Raw genomic sequence first — 23,030 nt, forward strand, 5'->3', positions numbered from 1 at the left:
AACACGGGAAGAAGCCGTGAAGAGGAGAGCTGGCTGTGGTTAGGGGCAGGTTGTGGACCCATACTTTCCAGATCTCAGGGCTGGAGCCACCAGGCAGAGCTCTTCCAGGCTCCATGTGAGGAGAGGGCACTCACCTTGTCAAAAAGGCCATACTCGCAGATAAGCTGTTCCCGGGCCTTCGTGTTGATGGCGATGGTAAACCTCACATGGGCTACCAGCAGCTGAGGGGAGGAGGAGAGACCTCAGATCTGGATCCTCACTCAGCACTCACTCCTGGGCCGGCCCCAGGGCAGGGCCACTGTGGCCCCAGAGAGGAAGTGAAGGTCTGTGTGTAGATCCTCCTGCCTAGTAGCTTTAGGAGGTCTGTGGACACCACTGTGATTCTTGGTGGTAATGGCCCTGGTGCTTGCCTAGGGCTTCACGGTGAGCAAATCCTGACCGTCATCCTCTGCGGCAGGAACCCTGTTTTGACCTATTTTACCATGAAGAGACTGGAACACCCATATTTTTAGCCTGTAGTTGACCCAGCAGTCAAGTGCTGGTGGCATTTGAGAAGAAGAAAGTGACTTAACTGCCTTTTCAAACTCTGCTTCTGGCCAGCCAGGCTGTGTTAGACTCTGGCCCCGGCCCCGGAGCATCTGTCCTAGAACCCCTCTTTGCAACCTACTCCTAGCCTCCCGCACCCCACCCCACCCCTTGGGGTGCCAGCTACTCTCCCTGTTGTTCCTTCCTTGCAGGTGGAGGCATGGCTGGCTGTACCTTGAAAATGGGGTGCACAGCAGGCAGCTGGCGGTACATGGCAATACCAAACACCTCAGACATCAGATGTGTACGCAGAAGGTGGGTGATCGTCTGATGGACATGGAAGTCACTGGAACGCACCCAGATTTTGGCCAAAAGCCAGTCATATTTTGCATCCGAAGGAAGAAAAATTGGGTTCTTCTCTCCAGGGGCTTGGTTGAGCTGGTGTGTTGAAGAAAGAGAAAACGACACTTTATTTCTCCTTTGTAGCTGTGAGAGGGCCTGGCCCCTAGGGAAATTCCAGAAGAATCCAAACTTCGACAGTGACTTTCAAATCACAAGAAGCATGTGGGGAGTGGTGGCGGGCCCTAGTGACACATCTTAAAGTCTGTTTGTGAGCTGTAGATTCCTTGTCTGTAACATGGGGACAGTGGTACAGAAAAGGAGCAGGCTGCTACAAGGGACCATGATTTCCTTCTTTGCCGTCCCCACTGCCTGGCTTCCTCCCACTTCACCCACTTCTGCTCAGCAGCCCACTCTGTTCTCCTTCCCCCACCCCGCCCCTGAATGCTGGTGTTCCCCAGACTCAGCTCCTCCTGGGCCTGGGCTGGGACCTCATGCTGCTGAGTCCCCATTTCCAGATCAGGCAGCTGGAGCCCTGCCCGGAAGCCTTGCACCCAAGGGCCCGGCTTGCCTTTGCCCTTCCGCTTGCACTCAGTGCTTGGGCCAAGTGACTTTTCTCTAAAATGTGAAGAGTTTGTTATCTGTTATTTAAAAACTCTCTTCTTTAAAGCCAGAAAATGAGGACTCCGAAGTTCTTGGTGATTTAGTTGCTGACACCACTGTGTAAGGCAGCCCATTATGTCTCTGTTTCCAAAGCCAAGCCAGGTTGTGGTCTCTAGCATTGTTTGTGAGAGCAGCCATGTCTCGTGGTGGTGGTAGTGGTGGTGGTGGTGGTGGTGGTGGTGATGCTGGTGCTGGTGATGCTGGTGCTGGTGGTGATGCTGGTGCTGGTGCTGGTGGTGGTGGTGGGTGCGTGCATGCGTGTGCGTGAGTGTACATACTCATGCACATATGCAGTAGTGCCCATCAAACCTAGGAACTTGGCCAGGCAAGGCAAGCGCTTTCCTACTGAGCCACACTCTCAGCTCCCACTCATTCATTGCTCTCACCAACCTTCAGAACCTGGAGGTGAGAGACCCTTTGAGTCAGGAAGGTGACAGCTAGTGCTCCCCCACCTTGTCAGACAAGGACACTTCTGAAGACCTAGCATTCCAGAGGACCTGGGGAGAGCAATGTACCAGAAGCAGGTTCTAGAGCCAAGAGTAGCCAGGAAGGGCCTTGGGGGACTGTCAGAGCTGAGACTCCCAGTAGAGGCCTGGGAGCAGACCTAGCTGTGTTCCCTAACTAATATGGAAGGTGGTTTTGCGGTTTAAATGTGATGTCCCTGGGTGTTTGAACCCTTAGTTACTAGATAGCAGTACTGTTCTGGAAGGTTTGGAACCTGTAGGAGCTGGAGCCTTCTGCGTTGAGGCTCCACCGCCCCGGTCCACTTCCAGTCTGTTTACTTCCTGATCATGAATGGAACCGACCGCCTCCTATTCCTGGTGCCTGGCCTTGCCCTCCATGATGGACTGTATTTCCTTAGACAGAACACCAAAATACCTCTCCCCCAATTTGCTTTCATCTGGCATTTTGTCACAAGGAGAGAGGTTACAAGTGGCTTCCTGAGTTGTTTCTCCATCCAAAGTAGCACAGGCCAATAGAAATAAAATGCAAACAACACAAATCCAAATTTCCAGGGAGCCACATCTCTTAATTATATTTAGTCAGCCATGTTTTTTTGAAGAAAAGAAAACACGCGAAACCTGAGTAAATAATACTTTGCCCATCTATCACTTCCACATGAAGCCAATCTGAAACTAGTACTTGATGGATGCTATTCTTTTACCCTTCCTCTAAGTCTTTGGATCCTGGTACACACTTAGAATTTCAGTGAGTCTTGGCCCAGACTGTTTTAAGAACGCAGGAGCCATGAGAGGCCGATGGCCTAAGCCACTGTCCCCTGGGGGAGAAGGCAGGGCAGCAGGGGGAGCAGTTGTCTCCTGTGCTTGGGGATGAACAAGGAGGGACCAGGGAGACATTATCGCCCTTCACAGTATTTTTTTTTTCTTGTTCATTAATGGATTGTCATCTACCTTTACCAGATAGTTTAAGATAAAGTTAAAGCAGTCAGGTTTAAGTAAGAGAACTCTGCTCCCATGTTCTCCCAGGGCAACATGCTTACCATTCCTAAACAGTCCTAGTGAGCTAGTGAGCAAGGTCCTCAGAGCCTTGCACCTCCCAAGGCTCACTCCGTTTCCTTAGCTGTCTGGCCCACAGATGGCTGCCCTGCATCCTGCATCCCAGATGCACAGTCCATCCATCCTACTGGGGCATCCTCAGACACTGACTTCAGAGACCTCTGTGTACTAGGGTTTTTTATATGTTATCAGTAAATCCTCACCACAGCCTAACCAGTGGGCGTTCCTCACCCTTCCTGCTTTGCAGAGGGAGAAAGTGAGGCCCTGAGTGACTCAGGCACGCTGCAGGTCACTGGAGGTCCAGAGCTGAGCCCTGATGCCCGATTTGTTCTGCCTGCTGTAGCCCCACCACACTGAAGCTCCTTTCCCTCCCTGTCTGACCACACCACACATGAGCACCCTTGGTGGGCTCACGGCCTGCCACATCCCCATGCCCAGTCTCGTCCTTGTTCCAGGTCATCTACAATATGCCCAAGACAACATGTTTGCATTATTTTGAATGCTTTTGAAGGAAGGTCATTCTTTGTTTCTGATTAGGAAATAATATATGCTTATTATTTTAAACCAGTGGTTCTCAACCTTCCCAACGCTGCAACCCTTTAATACAGTTCCTTATGTTGTGTTGAGCCCCCAGCCATAAAATTATTTTCATTGCTACTTCATAACCGTAATTTTGCTACTGTTATGAATCATGGTACAAATATCTGTGTTTTCTCATAGTCTTAGGCAACCCCTAAGGGTTGTCAGATCCCCAAGGGGGTCATGACCCACAGGTTGAGAACCATTGTTTTAAACTCTCCCAGCTTTACAGAAGAGTAGAAGAAGCAGTGGGAATGTCACTTCACACCCAGCCCCAAGGGTGTGCATTTATGTATAATTTTCATAAACTAAGCCTTATTATGAGGAACTTCTGACTTTGGTTACTTGTTCCCCATCTGTTCTGTACCCAGCCTGGTGACTCTGTGTCCTGTTTCACTAAGCCCACACCAATGTCTACCCATGTAAAGTATATGGTCTGTGGTGTGCTGCATTCCTACATTCATTTGGCATACATGAGGTGATATCATCCATATTCCATGTCTTGCTTTTCTGCTTTGGTAATAGACTTGCAGAGACCCAAGTCAGCTGAGAGCTAATGTGGTTCTCTTGGAAGGTGCACAGTGCTACAGTACTTCCTGGTTTGGACACAGTTTTGCCCCTCAACCCTCTCCTCCATTCACGCTGTCTGCAGCCTCACACAAAACCACCACCATGATCCCCAGCCTCTAGCATGCTACTCTGTTGATCCTCAGAGAGGCTAATTCAGCCAGCGCAGTCTTGGCAGGGGATCTCCCTGCACTGCTTCAGTTGTCCCGGCCATGCCAGCCTCAACACTGAGACCCACGGGCCTTTTTCAGCCCAGCCTGAAATCCAGACTGCTGCAGCAGCACCTATGGGCCCTGCTCACGTGCTGACCCTGCCTCTGTGCCCGCCACTGCACTGGGCGGCATCCATTCTTCTGGGCAGACATAGAGAAAGGGTTAATTAGGTCCCGTGCCTTGTCCAATGCCCTACCTCCTGCTGGCAGTGGAAAGAGCTGAGATTTAAGCCAGGTCCCTGGTTCTAGGAGGCTCTAATAAACATGTGTCTGAGACAAGCTAGTTCAGAACCCCTCACTGGTAACTCATCCCTCTCCTGATGTCGCCTTCCCGTGGTGATTTCTCACACACACACACACCCTCCGTGCCTTCATCTTCAGCTTTCACTCACAGAGCTTTCTCTGTCTGAGAAGAGGCTGAGGACCCCTGGAGTGCAAAGGGGTGGGGGCTTGGGAAACTAGGGGTGGGGACCTGTAGCCAACTGCTTTGATTAACTAATTAAAATTTTGACACTAGGTATCATTCTGTGGCCTAGGCTGTCCTTGAACTGGGATTATTAACCTGAGCTATACTGCAGGCTTGAGACAGCCAGCTTGAATCCCACTTCTGTGGCTCACTATGGGCACCTGTACCTTAGTCTCCTTAGCTGGGTGAGATGGTAATCAGTATATGGTATTTCCACAAATGCAGACAGGCACTGTGTGAAACCCAATGGTCATGTGCTTTCCGATCCAGAATCTTCAGGATGTCAGCAATGCACATGCTTCGTGATATGGTAAGTCTCTCCTCCAGGTCTGGGACAGCATAATGTATTTGCTATTTATAGTCAACATGGCGATGTTTCTGTAGTGAACCATTCATGTATCTTATTGAATGGAACAAAAGTTCTGAACTTCGTGGTTCAGAGGTTTATTTAAAACTAAGAGATTTGCTGGAAACTTTAAAATGTGTCATGGCTAAGATCAAGCATAGTGTCTGCTCGTAGGTACTTAACATACAGCAGTTTTCAGGATTTCTTAGATTTCCCAGGCAAGGGCTTTGGGACTGTGCAGGAAAGCCTACACATCCAGCCAATAGTATTCCCATTGCACTCACTGTCCAGGTCACAGGCACTGTGTGCTGAATGCTCATCTTCCCATCCCCCGCAGGGGCTCTATCCCCCAGGGACCTTCATTTCAACCTGCTTTGCCTTTCCTAGCTTCATTTGTTGTCTTCAGCCAGCTCTCACAGGGCAGGTAGATGAGACCCTGTGCTCACCCGCCTCCCATGAGACTGCTCCCGGCCCTTCACTATCCTTCGGGTTGCAATAATCTACTTACATGGAAGATGATGCCCCGGGACTGGTGAGGACTCTGACATTGCTCAGTGGCTTCTGTTTGCAGCTTAACTCCTAGCCTCACCAAGTGGCATGTGTGGGCATGTTTACTTAGGGAACACTGGTCAGGAGGTGGGTAGGAGGAACAGCGTGCCATTGCAGGACAAGCCCTCCCCAGTGTGCTTAGCCCAAGGAGGAACTTTCTCAGAGGTGCCTGGGAAAGTCGCTGACTACCTCTTGCTGTGCAGACAGCCTGCTTCACAGTATCATTGAGTCCCAGTAGCTCATTTTTCTCTTCCGAGCCAGTGGAAGCTGGGGTGAGGGCTGTCAGTGCCCCTCAGCAGAGTGGGTGGAGCTGCCCCAGAAGCTCCTCCCCAGCCTCACTCCTGAGATCCAAGTCTTGCAGAAGGGCTGGAGGAGAGAAGCCCACCTACCTGGATGGCAATGGGAACAATCTTGTTGGCGAGGTTCTTATAAAGCAGGCAGATGGGTGCAGCCAGGAACTGGTGTGTGCAGGGGTCAGTTTTGTTGGCATCAATGCCGTCCAGAAGCTCGTAGTCCACGATGAAAATGTTCCCTTCCTGCAGGAGGCAGAAAAATATATGCAAGCTACTTTAAGCAGAAATGGACCCGAGAGCCAGGCTGGGAAGAGGATGTGAGTGATGGCCTTCAGGACACCCCACCTCCTTCCCTGTAACTTAGTGTGTAACAAGCACCTAGAAACTGCTAAACTAAGAAGTGTTTATTCCTCACTTGAGAGTGCACGGTAACCAAATCCGGGGTTTGTGTTTTTCACTTTGGGTCAGATGCCTGTCTGCCGACTCTGAGTCAGTATGTTTGTCTGGAGGAGTGTCTGTCTAACCTATTTTCTCTCTCTTCAAGGACACAGGCAAAAGTCCTCATTCTCTCCTGTAGTATATATTTAATACAACAATGTACTTTACATTTATGCTCAACATAGTGATGTTCCTGCAATGATCCATTCATGTATCATATTGAACAGAACCAAAGTTCTAAGCTGCCTCCTTCATGGTTCTTCATGGTTTATTTGAAACCAAAATATTTGCTGCAAAAATTTAAAATATGTCACAGTCTTGGGTTCCAGAAACAGCTAACACCTACCAGGACTCACACACATCTACTTGCACCAGGATAGCAATACTGTGTCTGGAGCAGAAGTCATCATCTTCATCAAACCAGATTTGTCCCTTCAATCAATAGTGGAGAATTCTCTGGACTAGTTGCAGAACCAAACCAATGATCAAACAGACCACACCTTAGTCAGGACTGCTTATTAAGCCACATCTTGTCTCATGTCAGTGCCCCAAGATGGATTTGGGGCATTGTCTCTTCCCTCCCATGTGTCCACATTGATTACATCTCTCTCTGCTTTTTACTGTATTACTTATCTCTTTTGTTGGCGTGTTAGGTTGGGTGGCCTCGTCTAGCCTATTTCAGCCTCAGGAACCTGGGCTTTTGTCCTAAAACTCTGGTTATAAGTGGAATTCAGAATCTATGGGCTTCAATTTTCTAGCTCCAAAGATGGTTTACACATGGAATTTTCAAAGCTAAGATGAAAGACTGGCCATGACTAACTTAGGTTCATTGTAACTGAAACCTGCTTGATTCTCATAAAGGAAGTTGTAAGACCACTCTGAAGGGCTAGAGGGGGTAGATGAGAGAAGCCAAACACCCAGATGACCATTCAGGACTTCATGTAGATCATGTTTAATGCTGAACAAATTGGACACTGTCATCCAGGACAGGGTCCTCCTGGAAAGGAAGAGACCGGAAGGGGTGGAGCTACTCTCCATAGATGTGGGGGAAAACACGGTCCTTCAAGGGTTCTTCTAAATGTTCCAAAATTAAATATCACCGAGAAAGATTAAAAAATATTTAGGGGGTTGGTAAGATAGCTCTGTGGTAGAGAGCTTTGCTCAAAGATGTGAGGCTCTGGGTCCAATTCCCAATACTGAAAACAAAACAATTTAGGAATAGGAATTATGACTTTAACACATCACTGAGGCTGTCAAAAAAAGGTGTCAGGAATTATGGAGGACCCTGAGAACTGTGCTGGTGTGTTACTCGGGGACAGTGTAAAAGATAAGGTAGCATGTATGTAAGAGTTTAGTCAGTGGAGACTGTTAGATTATTGGATAGTTGCCTAGTGATCTAAACCACAGCAGAACATCATGATCATGTGTTTGAGGGGCCAGCTCAAAGTGAAGATAATCCACAAGCCACCTTCCCTGGAAGTGGCAAGGGCTCACCAGTAAGAGGGTGTTGTCTTAGAGAACAAGCAGGGGCCTACTTTTGGGTGGCTGGGGTCAATGATGGCTGTTCAGATCCTCTTGGTTCTGAGATGTGCTGGTTTCTGTGCATGGGGATGGGTGCAAAGAGTTGTTTTTGTTATTGCTGGCTGTCCACATGGTTAGGTAGTATCCTGAGACCCATGCAGGTCCAGCAGAATGTGGAATTACTGCCTGTGTGGGTCTGGAACCCAACTTCATTTGGGTAAGTCACCTCCCAAAGACAAGTATGCAGGAGGTCATGCTGAATGCTAAGTGTCTGGAGTCTCAGTGTGAGCTGGGTACCTAGATGGGGTGACCAGAGGCAATGAGGCTACATGGACAGTTGGAGATGGGAGGCTCCGTGGTGCTGGCTACAATGGGGAGAGAAGACAGGATACTGAGGGTTGTTGTTAGGACTCTCAGCAGAAACCAAACCAAACCAAACAAAAACCCTAAAAATCCTACCATGGGAATGCCTGAAAGATCCCATCAGATACAATTTGAATTTTTTCTGTCTCAAAACAAGGTTAGCCTTGGAACTGGGAGTGAAGGGTTGAGCCTGCAGGTGAGAGGCAGGAGACCGACCAGCTTGGGGAGGTGAGGGAGGCAATGGCCGTACAAATGTTTCTAATTAGAAAGGGATAAATTCTATAGTCTCTGCCTTCTGTCCCTCCACAAGGCCTACTTCTTTAACCAGTGTCCTCTCTTTAGCAAAGTGGGTGACATTTGGAAGACCATGTATAGAATACACTTGTCAAGTGCCTGACACACTACAGGCCCTCTTGTAATTATTTTTTTTAAAGTTGTATTTATTATCCATGCAGTGCCTCTGTAATGATTGATATGGGTGTTGAAAATACTGGCACTAGGTTTGCAGCTGTGAGGATGGTGTCGTTACAACCCCTCCTGTGACTGCCTGTGGCTTGCACCGTGCCCAAGACCCTCATGAGTGCTGCTGCCAGGAAAGGGAAGAAACTTCTGATTTCATACTGTCAATCAAACAGACAAAGCAGCAGTCTGGGGATCAGCAGGCATTGGTCAGCAGGAAGTGGCTTCTGTGGAAAGACTGTCTCTAGCCAGCCAGCCTACCTGTACTTCTTGTTCTAAACTGAGTTGCCGCTCTAGGCTGCACTCCACCATCTCTGTAGTCACTGGGAGCTTCTGGGGCAACTCTGTGCAGCGCTTGATGAGTACGGGGTTGCAGCCATTCAGGAACTGGTAGCCGAACATGAGATCCTCCTGCCAGTGGTTCTTGACTCGCTCTGTGGGGAGAACAGGAGGGTATGCCTGCTGTGGATATTGCTCTGTATAAATAAAGTGCTGTTTGGCCAGTGGCCAGGCAGGAAGTATAGGTGGGATAAGAGAGAAGAGAATCTGGGAGGTGGAAGGCTGGATGGAGAGACGCTGCCAGCCACCGCCAGGACAAGGAAGATGTAAGGTATTGGTAAGCCACGAGCCACGTGGCAACTTATAGACTAACAGAAAAGGGTTAATTTAAGATAGAAGTAGATAGCAAGAAGCCTGCCACAGCCATACAGTTTATAAGTAATATAAGCATCTGAGTGATTATGGCGCCCAATGTATTGGCAAGAGTTTCCACCTAAAACCTGACTAAAAAGATTCTAAAACAGAGCTAAAAACAGCTTCCTAGTTGTCTCTCTCAAGTTAGCGGCAGCCTGCTGGTTTGAGCTACTATGGTGGGTTCCTGGCGTGTGTGTCTGACCTGCAGTGTGGCCGGAATGAGGAATCTACACGTGGCACTTTACTCTGCTGCATTGTGGATTTAGCCTTTGCTAGTTTAAAAAAAAAAAGAAAAGGTTTCTGGGCTATGCACTGCTTTGATAGAACTGCTTCTGATAGTTGATGATACACATGGCTCCAGACCCAGAGCTGGCAGTAAACTGTACCACCGCCATGTTGGGAAGCTGAGGTGGGTGGAGCCAGCAGCCACAGTGGTGTTTCAGTCTTATAAAGATGGATATTACCCAGAGAACCTGGTTTGTGTTGTCTTTGGAATTTTTAACTGCAGAAAAAGATTTGATCATAAAAGCTGTTGAGTTAAACAAATATGTGATTTTAAAGGTACCTTGACTTCAAAATTTGGATATAAGGATATGTTGCTTTGGAAAAGTCTCTGCTTTTGTTTCCACAGAAAGCCAGAGGCTGTGGATTTGTTCCAGATTAAGATACATCAGGTTTGGTCAGCCAAGACCACCTGAAAGGTCTCTGATGACACCATGGCCCAGATGATCCAACATCCAGAATGGTTTCAAGGCAACTGGCTCAGAGGTTTACCCTCATGGACTACTCCATAATCCTAAAATTTTCTTTGTGTCCCCATAAGATACAGCGCCCCCCTCCAGCAGGAAGTAGTAAGAGAAACTATGCCCACATTCCCAAAATTATCAAGCAGGCTTTGGAGATGGAATTGACTCACTCCTTCACCAAACCCAGACATATTGTTAAAAGATTCTTGTGTCCCAAATCAGAAGAGCCCTCTGATGTGGGGCAGAGAAAAACCAATATTTTTATTTAAATTGGGTTGATTATAAATATGATAAAGAAAAAAGGACATATGATATAGATATAATAGGATGAAAGGGTAGATTAATGAACTTACTTCTAAAGAACAACAACTCATTTAAAACGTTTTACATTGGTATAGATTTTAGTCTATTGATACAAACTTAAAGTTAATTTTGTTATACTGTGTGTATATTTCTACTCTTATTTAAGATATTATGTTTATACAGCTCATTTAAAATTGTAATGGATAATTAAAAATAGATTAATAACTGGTCATCTATGATAATCATACTCATAGCCATGTTAGTTAAGTCTTCTAGGTATACACAGAGATATTTCAGATAGACAGGTAATCTTCAAACACTTCAAAGGTCTACAGAATATGGCATTTAAAATATTTTTAAAATTTAGACTTTCTGGACAGTGAGACATGTCTGCTCCTGGCAGCACCAATTTACTTCAGAGAGGAGGATGGGCATCGAAGACACTCTATATGGAGTTTATCTTCTTCTTGACAAAAATAGCCATTTGGGCAAGAAACTGTTCTTGCCTGGACTGCTTGATTGACTGGACGTGCAGGACCCATAGAAAGGTGACCACTGAACTTGGCTTGACAAAATGGTCCTTCAGGTTCCTGCTTCGCAGAGGAAACTGCCAGGCATTCTACAGGACACTGAAGAAAGTGACCAAGAGACTCTAGCCCTGTGGGCTGAAGACAAATGCCCCAACTTTACAAAGGAACATTAGGTGACTGTCCAGGCTGCCAGCTGTCTCTGTCTACCCTGTAAGACTTCCGAAAGTTGATTGTGTCCTTCTCCTGGTTCTCAGGTAATATTATATCCTTCTGAGGTCTTTGATGTAGTTGAAGACTAGATAGATATAATTTCCTCAGTTATGATAAAAGGTAAAACCTTAAACTCACAAATATAAGATAGTTAGGATATCTTCTTTAAAATTATAACTGTAATTCTTGCTTGATGATTGTTTTGTTATCTGTAATTTTACTATGTGAAAGTTAACCTTCCTTTTTTAACAAAAAAGAAAAGGGGAAGTGCTGTGGATATTGCTCTGTATAAATAAAATGCTGTGTGGCCAGTGGCCAGGCAGAAAGTATAGGCCGGTCAAGAGAGAAGAGAATCCTGGGAAGTGGAAGGCTGGAGGAGAGATGCTGCCAGCCACCACCATAACAAGAAAGATGTAAGGTATTGGTAAGCCACGAGCCACGTGGCAACTTATAGAGTAATAGAAATGGGTTAATTTAAGATAGAAGAAGTAGATAACAAGAAGCCTGCCATGGCCATACAGTTTGTAAACAATATAAGTTTCTGTGTGTTTACTTGGTTGGGTCTGAGCGTCTATGGGCCTGGTGGATAAGAGGTTTGTCCTGACTGTGGGCCAGGCAGGAAAACTCCAACTACACACGCCCCCTAGATAGGTCAGCTGAGCAACCCCCCATGGCCCTGCCTGAGGACGAGTGTTTGTAGGGACCCGTTTTCAAGGCATCCAGACTCCTCTCACTTGCTATTCCCACTTGCTGTGTTCCCGCTCAGCAGTGGGTCACAATGCACCTAGTCTTCCTGGAGCTATGCCTTAATGACCAGCAAGACTCCCAGGTAGCTAGTTTTCTCAAGAGCTCTAGTCCTTCAGCATGCCACAAGAAGGGAGAGTCCTGGTCCCCTGTGCTGAGGCCAGCATCTTTATCCAACCATTTTTACCTCCTTAAAGACTGATGGCTCTCATGACTCTCCATCCAGTACTGTCCAGTACAATGTCAGGGCTCGAACCAAACAGATCCAGGTCCAAATGCAACCCTAATGTTCTTTACATTTTATTTTTACTATTATTAAGTGTGTTTGATATGTGTGTGTGTGTGTGTGTGCGCGCGCGCACACACACACGAGAGAGAGAGAGAGAGAGAGAGAGAGAGAGAGAGAGAGAGAGAGAGAGAGAGAGAGACTATATACAGGTGTCCTACAGAGATCAGAGACATTGGATCCCCCTGTAGCAGGAGTTATTGTGGTTGTGAGCCACCCAGTGTGGATGCTGGGAACTGCACTTGAGTCCTTTGCAAGAGCAAAATTAGCTCCTAACTGCTCAGCTATCACTTCAGCCTCCAATGCTACTTTAATGTAAATGCTTGAAAAGAAAGAGCCCAGTCCTGCCTTGGCTCTGTGTAGAAGAGCCATAAATAACTTGTTTGTGTAAAGAGAAAGTCTCGATAGCCTTGAGACTTCTAGTGAGGTGTTGTCAAGGGTCCTCGAGTTGGATGTCAGTCAGTCTCCAGCAGAAAAGTCAACTTCTCCACCCCAACCAGCCCAGGAGCCCTCTTACCAGAAATAGTGTTACTGATCTTGACGAAGATTTTCTCAAAATCAGCAAAGTCATTCCAGGAAGACTGAAACATGTGCATGAAGCGATTGATGAACAGGTTCTCCATCCTGTAAACCAGGGGACAGGTCACCTTGCGTTCTCACTATGTCTCTGCAGTTTCACAATGTCTTACCTTAGTGACTCTCTAAAACCATAAAGGAAGAATCCAGAACCCCTTCATTCTTACATCCTTCATGCCTCTAGAGCCAGCACCACATGGGTGGCACGGCTGAGTTCAGCGGCCAGCTTGGGATGAATCCTGGCCCTCCTGAGTCACACACACCAGCACCAGCACTTTCATTCACTTGCTTTCTAGAGCAGACATCTCCGCAGGCTTCATTCACATGTTGGAAACGTAGCTGGGTGGGGTCTTCCCCTTTAGGCACCCATCCCCTGTTCCAGCGCATGGTAGGCCTCTCCTTAGCTATGCTCAGCTCCCTACCGCTTGCAGCCTCTCCTCCAACACATGCCTGGGCTGTTAAACTTCCACATTGTACACTTGCGTTCCTTACTGCCCCACTCTCTCTTTTCCTTTGTAGACCTGCATAAGCATTATTAATAATAAACAGACATGAACTTGACGTTATGCAGTCTTGAAATTTCCAAAGACGTTATTCCATTACTTTTTAATTTAGCTTTAGGTGAACTCTCAAGACATAGGCAGAAAACAGCCAGATTCCTTGCCATAGTATCACAGGAATGGCCTCTGGTCCAGTTGCTGTTAAAGTCCTTGCTTCCCCTTGAAGCCTTGTGAGCCAGGCCTCTACAGTCTCCGTCGCTCCCACCACCACTGTCTTTCAGGCTCTGATGAGGATAGCCTGTTACATTCTGTTTACAGCATCCAACTGCTTTTCTAGTCCCAAGTTCCAAAGTCCTCTACATTCCAAAACAATAAAACAAAACAAAAAGACCCACAGCCAACTGAACAAAACCAAAACAACAACAACAACAACAAGGAAAACATGGCCAGGCTCTTCACAGCAACAGCCTGCTCTCTACTACCCTCCAGTTAACTTTCTGTTGGTGTGATAAAACAACATAACCAAGGCAAGCTGTGGAGGGAAGGGTTGGTGCTGGCTCATGGTCCATAGGGTTAGAGTCTATGATGGTGGGGACAATATGGGAGCAGGAAGCAGGAGCTGAGAGCTAATATCTTCACAGGCAAGCAGCAGGCAAGAGTGAACCAGAAGAGGAGTGAGGCTTTAAGCTCTCAAACCCCCTCCAGTGACATACTTCCTCCAGCAAGACCACACCTCCTAACTAAACCTTCTCAAATAGCACCACCAACTGGGTACCAAGAGTTCGAATACCCAGGCCTACAGGGTCCTTTCTCATCCAGACCACCAAGTTAGTTTTTGCCTTCATGTATATAGGTAAATATTTGACCTTAATCCACTGGATCTCAGTTCCCTTACATAGAAATGATCAATAATGGCTGTCAAATTTTATTTTATTTTTTATTTTTATTTTTATTTTTGGTTTTTCGAGATAGGGTTTCCCTGTGTAGCTTTGTGCCTTTCCTGGAACTCACTTGGTAGCCCAAGCTGGCCTCGAACTCACAGAGATCCGCCTGCCTCTGCCTCCTGAATGCTGGGATTACAGGCGTGCGCCACCACCACCCGGCTGGCTCTCAAATTTTAAAAGGATGTCTATAATTAGATAACACCTGCATTGAGGAGCCTGGCTTGTGGTCCTCAGGCCTGGCTGCCTTTGAGTGTGCAGACAATGAGGTCTCACTCTCAGAGACTTGCCATGGTTGTGCTGGGAAATGCTAAAAGTCCTTAGGGGAGTATAATGCTCAGTAGGTCTTCATGAATTTAGGGCTTTCTAGGTGTGTATGATGATGGAAGTTCTCTAAGATTATGAAAGGTATCTCTATAGTATGAAAGGTGTCCTTGCTAACCTTGGTGTGGGGCTGAAGATCTCTATTTTTGACAGTATTCATGATGGTGCCAGCATCCTGCAGTGACTCTAGTGTAAGCATGTGACCTAGAAGTCAATGTCTCTGTTGTTTATTAGCAAAGGGCCGTAGGCAAGGCCTTCAACAACCTTCATATTTCTCAGGTTCCTCAACAGCAAAGAGGGGGAAATGTGTGCTGTGGCGGTTTGAATGGCCCCATAGACTCATCTATTTAAAAGCTTCGTCACCAGAGAGTGGAACTGTTTGAAAGGATTATAAGGATTAGGAGATGTGTCCTTGTTGGAGTAGTTGTGTCTTTGTTGGAAGAAATGTGTCACTGGGGGTTTCAAAATCCCACACCAGGTCCAGGTCTCTCTCTGCCTGCCTGTGGATCAAGATGTAAAGCTACCAGCTACTTCTCCAGCACCATGTGTGCCACCACACTCCCCCTACACAACGTGAGTAGGGGACTAACCTCCGAAAAGCCCCCAGTGAAATGCCTGGGTCATGGCATTTCCTCATAGCAACAGAGAACACTGACTAATACATGTGCCTACCTCATGAAGTCTCTAAGACAAATGATCAGGAATCTTTGTCCTGGGACCAACACTGTCATTTTAGTCATCATCACTACAGACTATGCCTCCTGGTAACAGGCTGGATGCCATCTTCAGGCAGCCTGGCCACAGAAGAGCCCCTGACTGGGCAGACCGCTGGGTCAACCAAGGCTGTTGAGATACAGGCCATCTTCCGATTGTGCAATGGGCAACTATCCCTGGCCCAGGTAGAGACTAATGTGTTGGCAATGGTGTTCAGCTGAACTGTCCCCCATCTCAAGACCCTCAAAGGAAAAGAATGAGGGTCCTATTATAGGAAAGATCAAATATGAGTCTTTTCTACCAATCACTATAAAACTTGTGTTAGGGACAAGGAATTAAAATCTTTTTGTCCTCCCACAACCTTGTAAGACTTTTATGGAAATGTTTTCATCCTCCCTCCTACAGTGAAACCTTTATGTACAGAAAGGTCCACAGCTGTTATTCCAGGCATTTGATGGCCTGGACCAGTGACCCTTTCCCCTCCTTCATTTCCTGTGTGCCAATTCTTTCCAGACTAGCCAGTTAAAACTGTGAGTTGGATCCCAGTCAATGAGGAAAAAACCATAACTGCCACCTGAGTTAGAATACAGACCAAGTTCGATTCCTGTCTTGGTGTGTGTCCACTCAGAGCACACTCTCTCAATCACGCAGTTTGCCTTGTCCAGACGGGTGGAATGGTGCTCTCTTTCTTTGTGATCCTGAACTCATTTCTAACAAAAGCCCATACCCAGCTCCAAGATGGGCCTCCCACACCCTGAAGTTCCTAAAACTTACGCTCTTGAGTAGTTCAGAACAAAGTCCACCCCTTTTTCACTATCAAACTGGATGTCTCGGGGTAAATCCTTGTGGCACTTGGCATCAATACTCAAAGGGAAGCCAGGGTTCCACTCCATCCACCTAGCAGGAGGAAGGTGAAAAAAAATAATTGTGTTAAAGGATGGGTGGTCCTTTGGGTGGTCCCCCGAGATAAAAGCTGCCATGTTGACAGAAGAGGTTATACGTGGTAGCTGATTTTCCCACTATAAGCTCAATGCACTATAAGCCGAGGTACTAGGACCCCTTCTAAGATTGTGTGGCAGCCACTTCTGCTGTGTCCTGATCACAACAGTAGAGATCTGAGACTGGCTTATATAGAGAGTTGGGGAACGGAGCTGATGTGCACTAGTCCATAGAAAGAAGTAAGGAAGGAAACCCTAGAGATCTCACTTAACACAGGCGACTTTAACAGTCACATCTCTCTGAGCGGTTTGCCTTCATAGTCACAGGCTCTCATGCCACACTCAACCAGAGTGTCAAATGTCCTACCAGCTTGGTCAGGGCACATCCTGATTCTGTGTGTGGTGGTTGAGGGGAGGGGATAGTTTTCAGGTCCTCATGGCAGAATCCTAGGGCATTAGAGGAAGTGAGAAAGAACATTAGGTCCAGACCACCGAGGGGATGCTCCCTGTAACATCTGGCCGGCAGCAGGTTTAGAAATGGTCACAGTCAAAGTAGCTCCCTCTAAAGAGAAACCAGACGCTAACTACAATGAAAATATTTAATTCTTCCTGCCTTCGTAGCCATCATTCATGCATCCTTTTTGCTTCTTTTTCCAACTCACCAAACAATCTCTGAAAACAGAACTAGAGAAAACAAAATCCTTGTTTCCTCACTTGGGACAGAGAATGAGTTGCTTTCATTTAGAAGCTGAAGTGCCCATTCTGAGATCAGTTTTCATGTATGCTCCCAACTCTCTCTTTTAAAGCGCCTTTCAGGGAGGCAGCTTTGAACATCAGGGGTCTTCAGTGCTTTAACATGGCCCCGTGCGTTCACTGGGACAAACTCCTCGCTCTTCTCCCTGGTGTTCGGCTGCCTCACGGACCATCCCAGAAATGAAAGTCCCTGGAGAGACACTGCATGTGCAAAGACGAATGGGCCCATTAAAACCGATAAATGTCGAGTTGGGAATATCACAGGCCTGAGAGCAGAGTCAGAAATCTGGTCTCTCCTTGATGGCCCGGGGGTTTTAAGGGTCTTTGAGGAGTGTCCCTCCCCTAATTTAAGGTTTGTCAATTTGAACAAAGAGCTGATCGATACCCTGACTTCGGGGTGAATGTCCTGATCCAGCCTTGAATTTGTTGGCCAGGCCACCAGCAGGGGGCGCAGCCCTACTGATCTGAGAAAACACTCTAGGTCTTTAAGGCTTTGCCTCAGGTCAAGAGCATGGAGAAGATGCTGGAAGTTGGTTCTCTCTCTCTCTCTCTCTCTCTCTCTCTCTCTCTCTCTCTCTCTCTCTCTCTCTCTCTCTCTCTCTCTCTCTCTCCTTTCTTTCTTCCTTCCTTCCTTTTTCTTTTTTTAAATCTATTTGTGTCCCCACCGCCTACCAGGGATCTGTCTAACTTCTAGAGTCTCCTCAACAGGCTGTATGAAATCCTCTAATTCTGTTGTTTGTGTGACCTTTACTACAAACACATAAATAAGCATAAAAATAAGGGCAGTTGGACAAATGTTTTTTAATTGGAAAAATGAGTAGAGGTGTCTCCAATACACATCTAAAACTGAGCCAGTCATTGGGGAACCCCACCACATGATCAATCATCTGTCACATAAATGCAATGCTCTTCATGTTTGGTGGTTCAAGGGATGCAGTTAGTAACAAGGGGTCGAGTTGAGCTGATTTTTTCAGTGATCCAGTAAGGACACATGTACCATGGATAGCATTCACTTTTTTTTTTTTTTTTTTGAGACAGAGTTTCTCTATGTAGCCCTGGCTGTCCCAGAACTCACTTTGTAGACCAGGCTGGCTTACAGAGATCTACCTGCCTCTGCCTCCTGCGTGCTGGCATTAAAGGTGTGTGCCACCACTGCCTGACAGCATTCACATTTTATTATATTTTTAAAATAGATATTTATTATTAACTTGTGTGTAGATGATATATATGAGTCCATATGAGTGTAGTTGTGTGCATACCATTGACTGCTGGTTCAAAAATAGATAGGCAGGGCCATACCAAGCTCACAGGAGGCAGAGGCAGGCAGATCTCTGTGAGCTTGAGGCCAGCCTGCTCTACATAGCTAGTTCCTGGCCGGTGAGACTGTCTCAAAAACAAAAATAAACAAGCAAGAATAACAGCAAGACACCACTGAGATGTATTTCAGGCGAACCAGCCCTATAGTAACACGGACCACCATGGTGGCGACTTGATCCCAGATTGCAATTGAAGGAAGAGTCCAGACGGAAGAGGGTTCTTTACTTATGTGTTTTCCCAAGGGGATAGGTGCTGTGAGGTACTTTGATTCAGAATCCAGGAAGGAGCTGAGAAGTGGGCCACAATTCAAAGTGTCCCTGACCCTTGGCAGCCATGGGAAAGAGAGAAAGGGCCTTTGTCAGCACGGGGTGGGCAACTGTGGTGTGGGCAGGGGTTGCAGGAGGTGCAGTTAGGGCTCTCCAGGCTGCTTTGTTTCTTAAAACCACGGCTTCTTGATGGAACAGGACCTCAGAGGACTGGTTTGGGAAGTCAGTTCTCTCCTGCAGCCAGTAGAGAGTTCTGAGTCTAGACTCAGGCCATCAGACTTACACAGCAGGGGCTTTCACCCACGGAGCTGCTGCACCTGCCCACATTTTCTTAAGAGTTTTCTTCAGGGTCTGGATGGTGCTTTGTCAGCTCAGTAAGGACTTTCTCAGGATATGACACCAAGGGCAAACAGTTAGCTCCTCTGGAAGTGGGACCATTGCACAAAAATGGAGCCGTTTGACAGGCAGCTTCCTACTGGCTCTGACGCCAGACACCCATGTCCTTCCTCCTGAATGAGACATACTGATGAGCCAACCCACAGGAGCCAAAGGCTTTCATACCCACAGACATCAATAGGTGGGGGAGGGGGATACAAAAGAGCCCACACTCCATGGAGGAAGGCCACAAGGAACAACAAGACCAAAATAAGGAAGAGGCAGAAAAGACATCTGATTTGGAGGGAGACCGCTGAAGGAAATGTAGAAGAGGGTGCCGTTCAATGTAAAAAGACATTTGTGCCTGTAAAACATGATAAAGGAAGAATTCAACAAGGAAACAGAAAAAGGTTATAGCCAGTGTGTGACCTGACCAGTCTGTTAAAGGACAAAGTCTATTCGTTCTACAGTAAATTATTTGAGCACCATCTTAGTGCCATGAAGCACTCTTCCCTTTTGCAAACTGGGAGGCAATGTAACACACATGTTCAGCAGAACTCCAAAGAAATGCAAAAGATGGAACCACTGGAGACTTGGAAGTCACATACAGGAAATGTATTAAACTTCTCATTTCTCACACTTAGAATGGTACACACTGTGAAGTGTTTATGGATTTTTTGATTAGGCCATTTTATTTTTATCACGTTAAAGATTATTTTTAAAAATTTCCATACAACAATTTCATCATATTTTTCCCTTTTACCAACTCCTAAATTTTTCCCTACCTCCCTACTCACCCAAATTTTATGCTTTAACACACACACATACTCACTCTTTCTCTCTCTCTCTCTCTAAATAAAAACCATAAAAATTGCAAAACAAAATGAAAAAGAGGCACCAAACCATAAAACACACACATGTAAAACCAAACTAAACCAAACCAATACAATACAAAACAAAACAAAGCAAAACAAAACATGGAGCCTGTTTTGTGTGGACCAGCTACTCCTGAGCACAAGGAGTACCCTGCAGTCAGTGCAGTTGATATACCCAGTGTCCCTCCATTGGAGAAAACGGATTTTCCCTCTCTGAGAAGGTATAATTTCAAACAGCATCTCCGTTAGGGGTGGGACTTGGTGCCCATGTCCCCTTTTCTGTGCTGGGATTTTATTTAGCTTGAGTTTGTACAGTCTTGTGCATTCTGTCCCCATCTCTATGAGTTCACATGTGTATCAACTCTGTTGTGTCTGGAAGACACTTTCTTTGGGTTCATCCACCAACTTTGGCTCTTTCTGCCTCTTCCACATAGCTCTCTGAGGTTTGAAGAAAGGGGTTTGATGAAGACATCCCATTTAGGACTGAGTGTTCCAAATGTCTCACATTCTCAAGCTGTGAGTGTGTGTGTTTCTGTGTTAATCCTCATCTACTCCAATGATGGGTGTTGAGTAGTGCATTAATCTATGAGTACAGCAATATGTCTTTATGAGCAGCATGCTCTTTTAGCAGAATAATAGTAGTAGGTTTTAACCTAGGGCCTATTATGACTTATCTAGTCTCAAGTTTGTGGCTTCATTAACAGTGTCCAGATGTGGGTTCCATCTCATAGAATAAGCCTTATATACATTTTTTTTTAAAAAAAAGTAGTTGGTTACTCCATAACACTTATGCCATTATTGCACCAGTATATCTTGCAAAATAGGTCATAGTTGTGGGTCTCACAATTTATAGCTGGGTAAGACTGATGATGACTTTTCTCCTCTTGTAGCATGTATTATATCTTTTAATACTCTGAATGCTGGTCAGTAGGGCTGAAGCTCAATTCTTCCATGCTTGATGACATAAGTAAGTGGTGTCTTCAGCAATAGGAACTTACTGTCAGGTTCTGGAGGGTAACCGATAGCATTGGCAATAGCCTGTATTGTTTGTGGGGATGTCTGTGGGTCCCCTTTGGCCAATGACTCAACAAGATGTAACCCATTCCTGAGACTGGGGGTTTTACTTGGTAGCATATAATATCTACTTGTGGCATTGTCTCCCCCTATTATATGGTAACTCCATTTAAATCTCTTTTGTACATTTTGGGAAGCTTCAAGAGTCTTAAGCTTCCATATAGCTAGTCAAAAGGCTGTTAGTACTAGTTGTTCCTCCCCACAGTCCCTCCTTTATCATGCATTCCCATCCTCTTCCCCATTTAAACCTGTTTTAGTTTCCCCTTTATTTATCCACAACACTATACTCTATTTCCCTTTCCTTAGGAGAGCTCTACCCCTTCTGATCTCATATGAGCTACCTAACCTCTGTGTCTATTTTAAATGAAACATGCATATCTAAAGCTTAAAACCTAATATTCACATATAAGAGAAAACATGCAATATATGAAATTACACCAAGAGCTGTAGAGTAGCTAACACAAAGTCCAGTACCAGGAATGAGAATCTCCTTTTGAGTTGTTGATCAGGGAGCTGAAGAGAGTTCCCCAAACAATATAGGCTATTGCTACTGTCCTTGGTTGCCTCCCAGAAGTTAAAGGTAAGTCCTTATTGTTGAGGACACTGTGCACTTTGGACATAGGAATTGGAGGGCTTGAGTTGAAAAGGAGCCAAACACACCCCCCTGAGGTCTAGTGTTCATAGTGCCACAAGGTGAGGAAATTATCAATAGTCTTAACCAGCTGTTGTTGCCTATACACCACAATGACCACCATGGCAAGATATAAAGGGGCAGCAGTAGTGGTACTTATACCTTGGCAGCTGTCTACTTGGACTCAAAGCCTGCTTAATAGGAAAGAAATCACTCCTGGCACTGGAAGCCTAGCCAACTGTACTTGGCTAGGGAGAGCACAGATCACAGAGGAGACTGTACTAATGCCAATTTTCCAAACCGGTATAATTCTTTTTTCTTTCTTTTTTTAAAATTTAATTTAATTTTACATATCAGCCATGGGTTCCCCTGTCCTCCCCCATCCCAACCCCGACCCCACCTTCCCTCCAGGCCCCGCCCCCATTCCCATCTCCTCCAGGGCACAGACTCCCCTGGGGATTCAGCTCAACCCGGTAGTTTCAGTACAGACAGGTCCAGTCCCCTCCTTCCAGGCTGAGCAAAGTGTTCCCGCATAAGCCCCAGGTTCCAAATAGCCAGCTCATGCACTAAGGACGGGTCCGGGTCCCACTGCCTGGGTGCCTCTCAAACAGTTCAATCTATTCAGTTGTCTCACTTATCCAGAGGGCCTGATCCAGTTGGGGGCTCCTCAGCTTTTGGTTCATAGTTCATGCATTTCCATTAGTTTGGAGGTTTTCAGGCAAATGGATGGATCTAGAAAAAAAATCATCCTGAATGAGGTAACCCAGACTCAGAAAGACAAACATGGTATGTACTCACTCATAGGAGGATACTAGATGTAAAACAAAGATGACTAGACTGCTACTCACAACTTCAGGGAGGCTACCTAGAAAACAGGACCCTAAGAAAGACACAGGGATCGCCCAATGACAGAGAAATGGATGAGATCTACATGAAAAACCTGGACATGAGTGGGGGTAATGAAGGGCAAGGTTTGAGGGAAAGAAAGCTTAGGGGAGTGGGAGATCCCAGCTGGATCAAGAACAGAAAGGGAGAACAAGGAATAACAGACCATGATAAATGAAGACCACATGAGAACAGGAAGAAGCAAAGTGCTAGAGAGGTGCCCAGAAATCCACAATGATACATCCACTGTAGACTACTGGCAATGGTCGAAAGAAAGCCTGAACTGAACTAGTCTGGAGATTGGATGGCCAAACACCCTAACAGTCGTGCTAGAACTCTTATCCAATAACTGATGGAAGTGGATGCAGAGATCCTTGGCCAGGCCCCAGGTAGAGCTCCAGGAGTCCAATTGTCGAGAAAGAGGAGGGATTGTAAGTGCGTGAATTGTTGAGACTAAGATTGGAAAAAGCACAGGGACAAATAGCCAAACTAATGGTATAATTCTTAATGGCA

General features: G+C 46.2%; 1 protein-coding gene across 1 annotated transcript in view; it reads right to left on the reverse strand.

Annotated features, from left to right (window-relative positions):
• Positions 1 to 23,030, reverse strand: part of Alox5 (arachidonate 5-lipoxygenase) — a 58,698-nt gene that overhangs the window by 6,102 nt on the left and 29,566 nt on the right. Inside the window, exons 4-9 of the mRNA XM_036180605.1 lie at positions 16,178 to 16,300; positions 12,866 to 12,972; positions 9,098 to 9,270; positions 6,152 to 6,298; positions 760 to 963; positions 135 to 221 (exon numbers count right to left, since the gene is read on the reverse strand). Of these exons, the coding sequence (XP_036036498.1) occupies positions 135 to 221; positions 760 to 963; positions 6,152 to 6,298; positions 9,098 to 9,270; positions 12,866 to 12,972; positions 16,178 to 16,300 (841 nt within the window). The remainder of the gene's footprint in view (positions 1 to 134; positions 222 to 759; positions 964 to 6,151; positions 6,299 to 9,097; positions 9,271 to 12,865; positions 12,973 to 16,177; positions 16,301 to 23,030) is intronic.

The sequence above is a fragment of the Onychomys torridus genome, chromosome 3 (assembly GCF_903995425.1).
Source record: "Onychomys torridus chromosome 3, mOncTor1.1, whole genome shotgun sequence".
Lineage (NCBI taxonomy): Eukaryota > Metazoa > Chordata > Mammalia > Rodentia > Cricetidae > Onychomys > Onychomys torridus.